At 48.7% G+C, this 11,721-nt stretch overlaps 1 protein-coding gene across 6 annotated transcripts in view; it reads left to right on the forward strand.

Moving 5' to 3' along the window:
- The window catches only part of SEPTIN8 (septin 8), a 36,988-nt gene that overhangs the window by 19,463 nt on the left and 5,804 nt on the right, over nucleotides 1-11,721 (forward strand). For 3 of the 6 annotated variants that reach the window (XM_084535829.1, XM_084535830.1, XM_084535828.1), the window contains 5 exons: nucleotides 139-300; nucleotides 2,096-2,192; nucleotides 2,578-2,746; nucleotides 2,985-3,117; nucleotides 3,842-4,032. In XM_084535829.1, the coding sequence (XP_084391955.1) occupies nucleotides 139-300; nucleotides 2,096-2,192; nucleotides 2,578-2,746; nucleotides 2,985-3,117; nucleotides 3,842-4,032 (752 nt within the window). Of the gene's footprint in view, nucleotides 1-138; nucleotides 301-2,095; nucleotides 2,193-2,577; nucleotides 2,747-2,984; nucleotides 3,118-3,841; nucleotides 4,033-6,324; nucleotides 7,006-11,149; nucleotides 11,378-11,721 lie in introns of those variants that run through there. The other 3 variants (XM_084535831.1, XM_084535832.1, XR_014697961.1) reach the window with 2 other exon arrangements.

Raw genomic sequence — 11,721 nt, forward strand, 5'->3', positions numbered from 1 at the left:
GCTTTAGGAGGTGGAGAGCAGCCACAGGGCATGGCCTGGGCCATCTGCACACACCTCAGCTCCCTGTGCACCTCTCTGCTGCGTTCTGTTTGCTGGGCTCTGTTTTTACCTGGCTCTCTTTCCTTCCTTCTGCTGTAGGTGAACATCATCCCGATCATCGCCAAAGCAGACACCATTTCCAAGAGCGAGCTGCACAAATTTAAGATAAAGATCATGAGCGAGCTGGTCAGCAACGGTGTGCAGATCTACCAGTTCCCCACGGATGACGAAGCAGTCGCTGAGATCAACTCGGTGATGAATGTGAGTAACGCTGCCAAGTGCATTGCTTCCAGAAGCTGTGACAAATTAAATTGCTGCGCAAAAATACATTTGAAAGGCAAGTTTGGTTGGGTTTGTCCAGATGCTTAATATGTTTGAAAGCTATGCTGCGGATCTGACAGATGCCTAAGGGTATTGCATACAAAATTAATTAAAATGTGGCTCTTATTTAATCTCTATGGGCTCTCTGGAGACACTCAGCTCAACCCTAAAATTTGTTTTATTGGATTTTGAAAAAATACTTTCTTCAAAATTCATTTTTATCTGCTTTTAGGCTACTTATCATTTGAGGAGGGAGAGACTTTGAATAAGAAATTTACAGTTAGACTTACTTTAAGTCTTCCACTTAGGGAAGCTAAGCAGAGAGAGAACAACTTAAAGCAAAGAAGAAAAATTGTGTGACTCTATTTTGCCCTTTTTAAAATTAAAAAATCAATTTCAGATGCAGTGGAAACGTAAAAAAGAATTTCAAGTTTTGGAATTTGGCTTTGCTCCCAACTCAGAGCTTATCTTTTGGAATAGAAACAGTTGAAATGTTTTCATCATTTTCGTGTTTTTCTGTTTTTATTGTGTTTTTTTTTTTTTTTTTTTTTCTTTTTGGCTTAAATAAGAAGCAGCTTTTTCATCAAGACGAATATTTTTCTGCAGGGGTGTTCCAGGTTTAAATGCTTTGGCTTTTCTTTCAATCCTTTATTTTTTTCCCCCCAACTTTCAAGAATCAATTGGTAGTTAGGTCAGTTAGATACCTACACAGCCACTGTAATGGTTGTTTTTTTGCTGAATTTGTGGGCTGCTAAAAGCTTTGGAGGAGGCAGTGCTTTTAAAGTACAGGTAGGTGTTTTGGGGAGAGGAATGAAAGCGATGTTTGCCGTGTGTCCTCTTTTCTCAATCAAAATCCTTCTGGCTGCCTCCCTGCCAGCTCCGTTCCCTCCTAAAGGTGTGGGCTGCTGCTGGCCTCGTCCTGCTGGATGTGCAGTGGGGCTGTGCAGGGGGCACAGGGGCTGGCTCCGTGCTGGCTGCAGTGACCCCTGGCACGTGGCTTTCTGCCACCGCCCCAGTGGAAAGGAGCAGTGATGTGAAGGGAGCCTGAAGGCGACAACAAGGTGTGTTCCTGATTGAAGTCTGCCTTGCAGCAGGCTGGCAGAACCTGGGGAGGGCAGGGGGTGGCTCTCCAGATGAGGAAGCATTTCAGACACTTGTGCCTGCGCTGCAAGTTCAGGAGGGATCAGTGTGCTGAGCCTCAGGTGTACCTGGAGAGCAACGTGCCTGCTGCGTGGCTCTGCAGCCCTGAGGATGTTTCCATGGGGCCGGTGCCACGTTTCCGTACTGTCCTTGGTGCTTTGCAGCCCAGGGAGCAGTGAGCACGCCAAATGCTGCACGTGGCCCAGCGGGCTGCGGGTGGGCACTGGAAGGGACGAGGCGTGTTTACGGCTGTCTCCGTGCTTTCTGCGAGGCAGGAAGTGCCCCGCTCTTGGCACGCCGAGAGGCTGCAGCTACAAGAACAACCTGACAAATGGGGAGAGGAAGAGCAGTAACGAGCATGGTGTTCCCACAATATTTCCGTGTTTAGGTCAGTCCAGCCAGCGCCGCTCGTTAGCTGCTCTGCTGCGCCACGGCCATATGCTGCTCTCTGCCACAACACCACGGATCAGAGAGGAGACTGAGGGCTTCTCTGGAAGGATTTCTGCAGTAGATCCTGGGTGAAGGGGCTCTGGTGGCCAGGCTGATTTCCCAGAGGTTAGCCCACGTGCTAAGTCCCTGCTTGACTCTGTTGCAGGCTCATCTGCCCTTCGCTGTGGTCGGCAGCACGGAGGAGGTGAAGGTTGGGAACAAGCTGGTGAGAGCTCGGCAGTACCCGTGGGGAGTGGTGCAAGGTAAGGCGCTGGGAGCTGGGCACACAGCTGCAAATCTCCCTGCCACGTGCACAGGCACATGCTGGCACCCTGCAGCTCTGCCCTTCCTTGTGCGTGAAGGTGCCTTGTGCTAAATGCTGGGGCTGTGTCCCCTGCAGCCTCGTGTGGGCCGGCCAGCTTTGCTTTGTGTTCCTGCCAGCATCTCAAATACGTTTTCTAAGCTCTGCTGAAATTCCCACCCAGTCTGGCATGGCCAAAAAGAGTCCCTGCATCCCAAAACTTGGTTACCCTGTGCGGGGTGACAGGTAGAGGTCTGTGAGAGGGGAATTGGTGGGGTTGGGCTGTGCATGTGGTTGTGCTTCTCCCTCTCGTGCGTTCTGCTGACTTCTCGCCTTGCTTTAACCAGTTGAGAATGAAAGCCACTGCGACTTCGTGAAGCTGCGAGAAATGCTGATTCGAGTCAACATGGAAGATCTCCGGGAGCAGACCCACACCCGCCACTACGAGCTGTACAGGAGGTGCAAACTGGAGGAGATGGGCTTCAAGGACACAGACCCGGACAGCCAGCCCTTCAGGTGAGCGGCACTGCAGAGCCACGCTCGGGTACTGGCAGCCCCAAGAAAAGGGGAGGTCTGTGGGTGCTACCTGCAGTGCTGGGCTGCAGAATACTAGCACTGGATTTGAACTTTGCAGCTGACTTTGGTGTTCCCTTCCCTGCCTGCCTGTCTTTAAGCGAAGCAGACAGGCACGTGTTTTCCCCATCCCTAAGTCATTGGTGTCCAGAGCCTGAATTTCGTTTGCTTTCTTACCCAGCCTACAAGAAACATATGAGACCAAAAGAAAAGAATTCTTGGGTGAGCTCCAGAAGAAAGAGGAAGAAATGAGACAAATGTTTGTTAACAAAGTCAAGGAGACGGAGGCAGAGCTGAAGGAGAAGGAGAGAGAGGTGGGTGTGCCAAAAACCTGCAAAAGGAGCCCAAAATACAGTCAGCCACAGGATCTGGGTCTCGGCAGTGCATGAATCCTGGAAAGCACATGCAGGGCTTGAGCAGACCTCGTCAGCCACAGCACAGAATCACACACACCTTCCCCCACCTAGGGGAGGGGATGCTGAGTAATGTTTTCAAAACAACCCGACTGGTTTAGGTGCCTCAGAAACAGGAATCTCCCCTGTCTGTGTAGCGTGCAGGAGGCTGGGCGGCTGTCTGGGGAGTGAAGGGTGGTGCAGAGCGTTTCGGTGAGCATCTAGGGCAGGTAGGCTTAACCCGTGGAGGCTCACTGGACAGCAGAGCAAATGGGGCAGCTGGGCAGGAGTCCCAGGGGTCAGCGTGAGGCCCTGGGAACCGGCACCACTGGAGAGGAAATAAATGAACCATCTTCAAAGGGGTGAGGAATGGGAGAGCCCACAGTGTCCTCAGCCCTGCGGCAGGGCTGCAGGCTGAGCTGAGATCCTCTGTGACCTTATCCTGATCTCACTCTTTCTCCTTGCTTGATGTGTGGGGTCAGGCAGATCCAAATTCCTCTTCAGCTGAGAGGCACTGGCTGCCCAGTCCCCGCCAGCTGGGCAGGTCTCTGTGGTGCTGGGGAGCTGTGGGATGTGGGGTGACCGCTCCTGGGAGCGGGGCTGAGCTGTGCTGGGTGTGATGCTCAGGGAACTTGTCTCCTGCCAGCTGCACGAGAAGTTTGAGCACTTGAAAAGGATACACCAGGAGGAGAAAAGGAAGGTGGAGGAGAAGAGGAGGGAGCTGGAAGAGGAGATGAATGCCTTCAACAGGCGGAAAGTAGCGGTGGAAACCTTGCAGTCCCAGTCCTTGCAGGCTACCTCACAGCAGCCGCTGAGGAAGGACAAAGACAAGAAGAAGTAAGTGACCAAGCTTCAGTCTTTCTCCTCTGCCTCTGGGAAGGCTGTGGGTGTGTTCAGACTAACAATTTGTCAGTTACTGACAGGGAAAAGGGGGTTTTGGAACCCGATTCCCATCCTTCGAACTGCCTAAAGCAAAGAAAAGACGGGGGCCTGCTGTGCCCAGGCCCTGCCCTGGGGAAGCCCTGCTGGCTGCAGGTGGACTCCTCAGGTTGGGGCCATTCTCTAAAGGTTTGGGGTCTGGCAGGATTGGCTCTGCCTCTGTGACAGCCACTGCAGGCAGTCATGGGAATGGTTTGTTCCTGGAGACATAGAGGCTAGAAATCAGCTGCGTCTCCTCCCCAAGAGAGAAGTGGGGGCAATGTTGGCAGTTTAATGTCTTACAGGTGTGGTGCCCATCCTGCAGCACCTTGCTGAGGTCTGTAAGGTTGGGACCCTCGGCAGAGTGCTGTTTACATTCAGAGGCAGAGCTGTGAAAAGGGAAACAGCATCCTGGGCTGAAGCAGCACTGGAAATTCATTAGGGCTCTGTGTGAGACAGGGCTCCCAGACACAGTTCTGCTTGTGCTGAATGGCTGAGAAAGCTCGCTTCCCCTGAAGGCAGAGTTCTTATCTTAGCTTGCTGCAAGTTAATTGACATTGCTGAAGCCAGCAGGAGTGTGGAGAAAGGGTATAAAAATAATGCTCTCTCAGCTGCCTGGTGGTATAATGCTAGAGCAGCAGTGGGGTGAACAAGCTTCCAAAAAGAAGGGTTGGTGGTGGTCCTGCTTACGTTCAAGCCAGTCTTCAAGGAACAAAATGAGGTAAGCTGCTGTGCAAGGTGGTCGTTCTGTTGTTCCAGCAGTTTTAACTAATTCCTCTTGTGTGAAGGAGCTCTGGTGTCTGAGTTGCATGCTGTCACATCCAGACCAGGCAAACGGCAGTGCCTTCTGAGCCTTTTAATGATGAGAAGAGAGCCTGGGTGTTACCACTCCCAGCGACCTTAAACTTGGCAGCACAGCACCTGGCTTCACGTCGCTGCTGAGCTCCCGTGCTGTCACTCCTGTGCCACGCGCTGCAGCGCTAGCAGAGCTTGTTCTGCCTGCTGACGTGCTGCTAATTTGTTCCCTGTGAAGGAAGATAACAGCCCGTGCAATTCAACATATTTGCTCCCAGCATAAATGTGTCGGGGTTAAAAACAAACCTTCCCCAGGCCTGGCAGCGCGCTCAGGACAAGTCCAGCGCAGCCGCTTCCTGCCCGCTGCCGCCGTCTGCGCCACAAATAGGCTTCCTGCGGGGCAGCCCACCTGCAGGCACTGCTCCAAACCCTCCCTTTTCCAAGCCCTCCCTGCTCCAAACCCTCCCTTTTCCGTGCGGTGCAGGGGATCAGAGGCCGGCCGGGTGTACAGGGCGGCGCTGTCAGCAGGAGCAGAGCCAACACAGTACAGGGAGGAAGCGATTCAGGAGGGTTTTATTTTTCTTTTTTTTTTTTTAATGACCCTGTGAAGCTGGTTCTAAATAGGGCAGGTGGGGGTCTCTGCTCAAGCAGGGCGATGAAATACTGAAATGGAAACTTGAAGGCGAGGCTGCTCCCCTGTGCCTTGCCTTGTCAGTGACCCCGCTAACCAGATCCTCCTTCATCTGGGGAAGCTCACAGGGGAGCTCACACATCAGTGGGGTCCTTACGCTCCCCGACAAGCAGCATTCGTGTCTCTGCCAGCTGGCTTAGGGAATTTGTTTCAACCAAAGCAGCCTCGGGGACAGCTGGGACTTGTGGAGCTGTGGCAGGCAGGATGGGGGCTGAGCAGCACGGGTCAGGCTCTGCCTGCGGCTTCAGTGAGCCAGGAGCTGAGCTGCTGGGGCTGGTGCGGGGCTGTCCTCGGGCAGCAGGGGTGTCAGCCACCTCCGATTCATCAGTGCCCTGTTAAGAGCTGGAAATGAAGGAGGGGGAATGAAGGTAAGGGTCTCCGGGGGGATTCCTTTGTGTCTTGGTGTTAGGAGAGCTGGTTGAGCCTCTTACGTGCCATATTTTAACACGGGGTTTAATGAAAAATGGAGAGGGAAGAATTGCAGGTGCGGAGAGGGAAAAAAAGTGTCTGTGCTGCGCCGCTTTGTGCAGGCAGCTGCCGAACAGATCGCGCTTTGTGAGCCTTGTGTCAGTGCTCGCTCTGTTCTGCGAGCCCTCGGATGCCACAGCAGTGTTTGGCCTTCTCTCTTCTTTTTTTTTTCTTTTAAACGTTTTGCTACATTTTGCTTTGGATTAATTTTCATAATTTTAATTCATGCTTTTTTTTTTATGTTTTGTTTCTTTCAGTTAATCACACACAGACTTTCAGGCCAAGAGTGGACTTGGTGCTTTCATGTGTTAAGTTGCTTGAGTTCCCCACCTTGTGACCCTTCTCATAACATTGTGTGCGTGGACCAAAGTGAAAGAGAAAATGAGCATCTCCGGTGGTTGCAGTGTAACGACTTGCTGTTATCTGTGCAGAGTTATCAGTAGGTTCAAGGAAGTAACTTTACCATGTACATTTTTTTTAAACAAAGACATCTAATCCCTGAGGCAAGGTGCTTGGTTCTAAACCTAGCGACTGAGCAGCCGTGCATAAAATGACCGTGACTGTGTCTGAACTCAGCTTACCCAGCAGCTCAGTGCTTGCTTTCTAGAGTTTTAATACTTTGTATTGGCTAAGGTGACTGCTTGAGCCCTTTCTCCCTCGTACGCCTTCCTCTGCACATGCGTAGATGTGAGAAGTGGTATGAAGAGTGCTGAAACGTTTATTTTTCTAACAAAATCTGGATTTGAGTCAGTGTAGAACGGGCAAAAAACCCAGTGCTCAGAATTTCTGCCCTGGGAATCTTAGTCCAAGTAACCAACCCTTAATCCCATAATTATGTATTTTAATTCCGAATTTCTCTAAATATTTTCTTCATCATTTATAATATATATATATATAGAGAGAGAGAGAGAGTGGTTAATAAAACTCATGGGACAATGTTTTGATTTTTCTTTACTGCTAAAGTAGAACTTCTATATAGAAAGGATTTCCGTAAGGTGGTGGTTGTATGCTGTGGACCTACAGGCTTCGTGCAGCTCTTCACGTGTCATTTACCAGCACATTTACCATTGTGTAAAAAACTAAGCAGTCATCTTTCCTTTTAGGTTGTTTAAAAAAATAAATAAGAAAAGCCATAGACATGTGCCTAATCAGGATAATCAGGAGAATCCCCTGATCATGATTTCTGCACCATATTTATGCTGATAAGCTCCCTTCCTCCTAGAGGTGCTTCCCTTTACCCCCCTCCCATGCATAGAAATCCCAGCCTTGTTTTCCTGGGTAACTGAGCTTAGAGGAATAATTCGGATCAATATTATTTTATTCCACTCAAACCACTTCGTAATAAAGCAGGACAGTAACCGAGTAGAGACTGACTGGCTCTGTTGTCATGGAAAAATAGTTGGACCCAATTCCATCAGACAACAGACTAAGAGAAAACAAATATTTTATATAGCCCCCACGTAGTGTCTTCAGAGTTTAAAAAACACTGGCTGGCTAGGTGTTAGTTATGAGTGCGTGCATTTTTTGGTTATTAATGGTAAAGGATTTCCCTTATTATTGTTATTTTCTTAAAGACTTGTCAGTGAAGCAGTTAGCACATTCCTTCCCTTGCAGGCGGGGGCATGGCCTCGCAGCTGGGCCTTTGCAGGTCTGATGGAAGGCAGCATCCTGCTGGATGAGGTTCTTTAGCTTCCTGATCCCATTACAGCAGCTTTTTTTTTTTCCCTAAATACATGCTCAGGTGTTAAGTTTTCACGTGGACATTGGCCTCTTACATAGATGTACTGAAAATGATGCCAGTGTTACTTGGTGCTTGTGTGCAAGAACCTCACGAGAACTGCACAGGTACCTTTGGGAACAGACCTGCAAAGAGGAGAAATTGTGTGCACTTCCTAAGAGTCTGCTGAAAGCTGAACATGTAACTGTTAAGGCTGTGCCTCTAAGTCAGATGGATTTTAAAGAGTAACTTTGAACTGTTCAGAGGGCTAATGCCCTTTTCTCTAAGGGAGACGTGCAAGGGACGCAGCCCGTTGTTACGTACAGGAAGACAATTCTGGCTGACAATTGACTGAAATCCAATCATGTAACAAATTAGGGGCATGATTTTGATTATTACTGACGAGAGAAACTCTGGTGCACTAATTGCCTGAGTAAGCAGGGCTGGGTGGTTAACTGGTTGGTTAACTGCTGTGCTTCTCGAGGCCGATGCTACCGACGGCTGGAGGAAAGCTCCAACTGACACTAGTGCGTATGCAACCAGCTGCCTCACCACTGCTTGTCCAGTCGATATTTTTGTCCTGATCTCATGCTGCAGCCAACAAGATCTATGCAAATGACTTCCTTCTGCCCTGGCTCAACAGAGATCAATTCCTTTTTCCTAGAATAACAGATAGTTGAGAATAACGATGATAGCAATAAAAGAGTATAAACCTTCAAACCCGTGGGCATTGTGGAGAAATTCCCAGCTTTTTCTGAAGAAGACATTCAGAATGTATGTAACAATATTTTAATTATTATTATTATTATTATATATACGTTGACTTTCCTTTGGGCTGGATGTTCCTATTTCTTGTAGTTATTTGTTGGCCTCAACTTCATCAGGGTCAATCAACTCTTCAGAGCAATCAACATCAAACTCTTCCCCACAGAACTCAGTTTTTTTTATTCTCTAGGACTTGATTCTTCCTTCTTGACTGAGACAAGATTTACATATGTGGTATATAGGGTAGTTCTGTATCTTATTTTTATTTAACGAGCTACAAACACATTGTGATGCTAAGCTCCCTCCAGTCTGAAGATTTACCTCTTGTAGGCTATAAATGAAAGCAAAGCCTCTCAGAAGTGGCTGAAGCTGTTCAGTTACACATCTTTCAGCCGTGTCACTCATTTATCTGTAAAAGGTTGGTATTAATGGGAAAACTGTCTTTTTTTTTTTTTTTTTTGTCATTTAAACATTGACCATCATGTATATTGTCTGCTTTCTAATTTAAAATGTGTTTTTAGGGGCTTTAAGTTTTGCAGGCTTCGTGTCTGATTGTGGTGAGCTCCCCGCAGGGTGCAGAAGGGGCGTTTTAGCTCAGAGCAAGTCTGAAGAGCTCTGGGGCTGTGTCCCTGCGGGTTTAGCAGGCTTCTGACGCGCTGCATCCGTTTGCTTTGTCATTCTGAATGTGTTGGTTTTTTTTTTTTTTTTGACTTTCAGTTCTTTCCACTCACTTTGTACTTTTTTTTTTTTCTTTTATTAAATCTCACATGTATTTTGAGTTTTTGTGGTGTCATTTATTTAGCGGTGGATTTCCTGTGTTACCTAGTTGAAGTAACAATGCATAACGATGCAAAGCTTACCCAGAACCCAGTGTATCTTCTGAATATTGGGAACACTCAAAAATAGAATTAACTTCTACATCATACGAAATGCAGAAAAGGACATCTGCAATTTGTGGAGAGATTCTAAGGCATTAATCCAAACTCCATCGCTGTTCAGGCAAAAGCTGCCTTAAAGCTCGTTAGTGCTTCTCTGTGGGATCTTGTGACTGAGAGGGGAGATTCACTGCAGTTCCACTGCTGAAACAATGCCCAAACAGCTGGTTCAAGGGTAGGATGACAAAGGAGCAGAAATGGACAGTGGCAGTGTCTGAGTGGTACTTCCTCTTCATACAAACCAGAGCGGCGTGCTTTTTCTGGAAAAAATGCATCTTACCACGTTATTTTGGCCACATCACGGCCAAAAAAGTGCACAGCTTCACTTCGGGTTTCTCTTTTCAGGGACTGCTGATGAAATTGTTGCTTGAAGCTCTGTTCTTGGTGTCAGCTCTGCAGGGCATTGCTCTCTGTGAAGCTGTGTTCAGTTTTCTGTGTGTCTCTGGGTTTTATTTGCTACTGGGCTGAGGTCAGTGCTGCACCTGGGACAAAACCAAAAAGCGGAGCTTGGCTGATGCACGGTGTTGCTGAAGTGGTGCTTCCGACTGAAGCTTTTTCTGCACCCCTGATTTCAGGAACTAAACCAAGTCGGTGCTGCTGGCTGCTTCCGAAATTGCTGTAGAAACATGAATACGTACCGTGCTGCAGCAGGGACTGGTTGGTGTCAGAGCCCTGTGCTTTCTGCATTTAACATGCAGCTTGCTTAAAGGGCAGTGGGCAGTCTGCTCCCTCTGTGCAGCCTGTTTGCATCCCACTGTTGTATAGGGCCGGGCTGCTCACGCCAGCACCAGGCCCAGTGCTTGTACCTGCAGGGCGCTGACCAGGAGCGGAGCCGGGGCTGTGTTAGGGTCGTGTCACTTGGGCCTCTTAAGCTCTTGAGGGATGAGCCTGAAATGGGGACTCTGCAGCTGATGCTGACTGGTTTGTATGAAACATTTCACAAACTTACCCATCCTAGTACTTAAAGCCAAATCTTCTAGGAGGCCAGAGAAGAGGTGCATAAGATGGCGTACCGAGGTGAGTATGTTCCCATAGGAGCAAGGCTAACATGGCACAAATACTGCTGAATGAACAGAGCCCCTAAAGATGCTTGCAAGGCCAGGAGAAATGTGAAATGTTGTTTTTATTTAGAAACAATCCTGCAGGGAGGTAGATACTGCTCAAGTTTCAGAGCTGAAGCTCAGTGACCAAGGCCCTGGGCCATGCCCTTGCTTTCAGGAAGCTTCTCCAAATCCGGCCTCGTTGCCTTGTCTCGTTTCCTTGGCTGTTGGATGGGGAGATCTGCAGAGCTGTGAGGGCTGGAACCTGGCAGCAGGGGCAGGGCACAGGCAGGCCCTGATGCCTGCGCTCCTGGCCCCGCTGGAGCAGGCCGGGGACGGCGCTCAGCCCCTTCCTGCACCGTTCCCTGTGGCACAGGGCATCTCAGGTGCTGTGTCGGCAGCCTGCCCTCGTTAAAAGTTCAAACCAGTCCCAAACACAACCTCAGCAGCCATGGGAGCTTCTGCAGGTTGTGGTGGTTTCAGTCCCCAGATCTCCTCCTGCGTACCCGGCCCTGCACGCTCCCAGGCAGCTGCGTGAGGTTTGTACTTTGACCTGTTCCTGCTGTCTCTGCCTCCTGTAAATAACTGAAACTTAAACATTGATTCTCTTTTGTTCTTTCTGTAGCTTTTTTAGTCTTCCCACTGCGTGCTCCATAACAACAGGAAGACATGTTAATTAGAAGATTTATTAAGGCCAAAACATCTCATGCAGAAGAAATTAATTGGTGCTTTCACCTTTAAGCTTGCCATATATTGCACAGAAGAGATCATATAGCAAGGACTAAGATGCTCTGTGTCTTCTGATTGGGAAAAGTTTGCTTGATCAGGTTTCTTGATCAAGGCAAAATCTGAGGTACTTGCCAAAAGATAAATTGCTAATTAAGGCTGATGCATGGCTTGCATTGAAACCAAAACACTAATCTCGGGGTGAGAGCCTGGACGTGGCATTTAACACTGTGACTAAACTTCCCAAGGGAAGGGGAACGAGGTCGGGTTAGTCTGAGACAAGTTTTCAGCTTGCTGCTTGAGCTGCCACTGTAATGGGATTTTCATTCGTTCCTCTCCTCGGTCTGGTTTTGGGCCATAACCTGAGAACCTCCTAACGCCCTTAACGCTTCAGCCGGGCTCTGGTGTTCCTTAGCAATAACTCCTTTGTAGCTTTTTTTCTTCTGTAGACTTACAGGCTTTACAACCTAA

This window comes from Aythya ferina, assembly GCF_964211825.1.
Source record: "Aythya ferina genome assembly, chromosome: 14".
Lineage (NCBI taxonomy): Eukaryota > Metazoa > Chordata > Aves > Anseriformes > Anatidae > Aythya > Aythya ferina.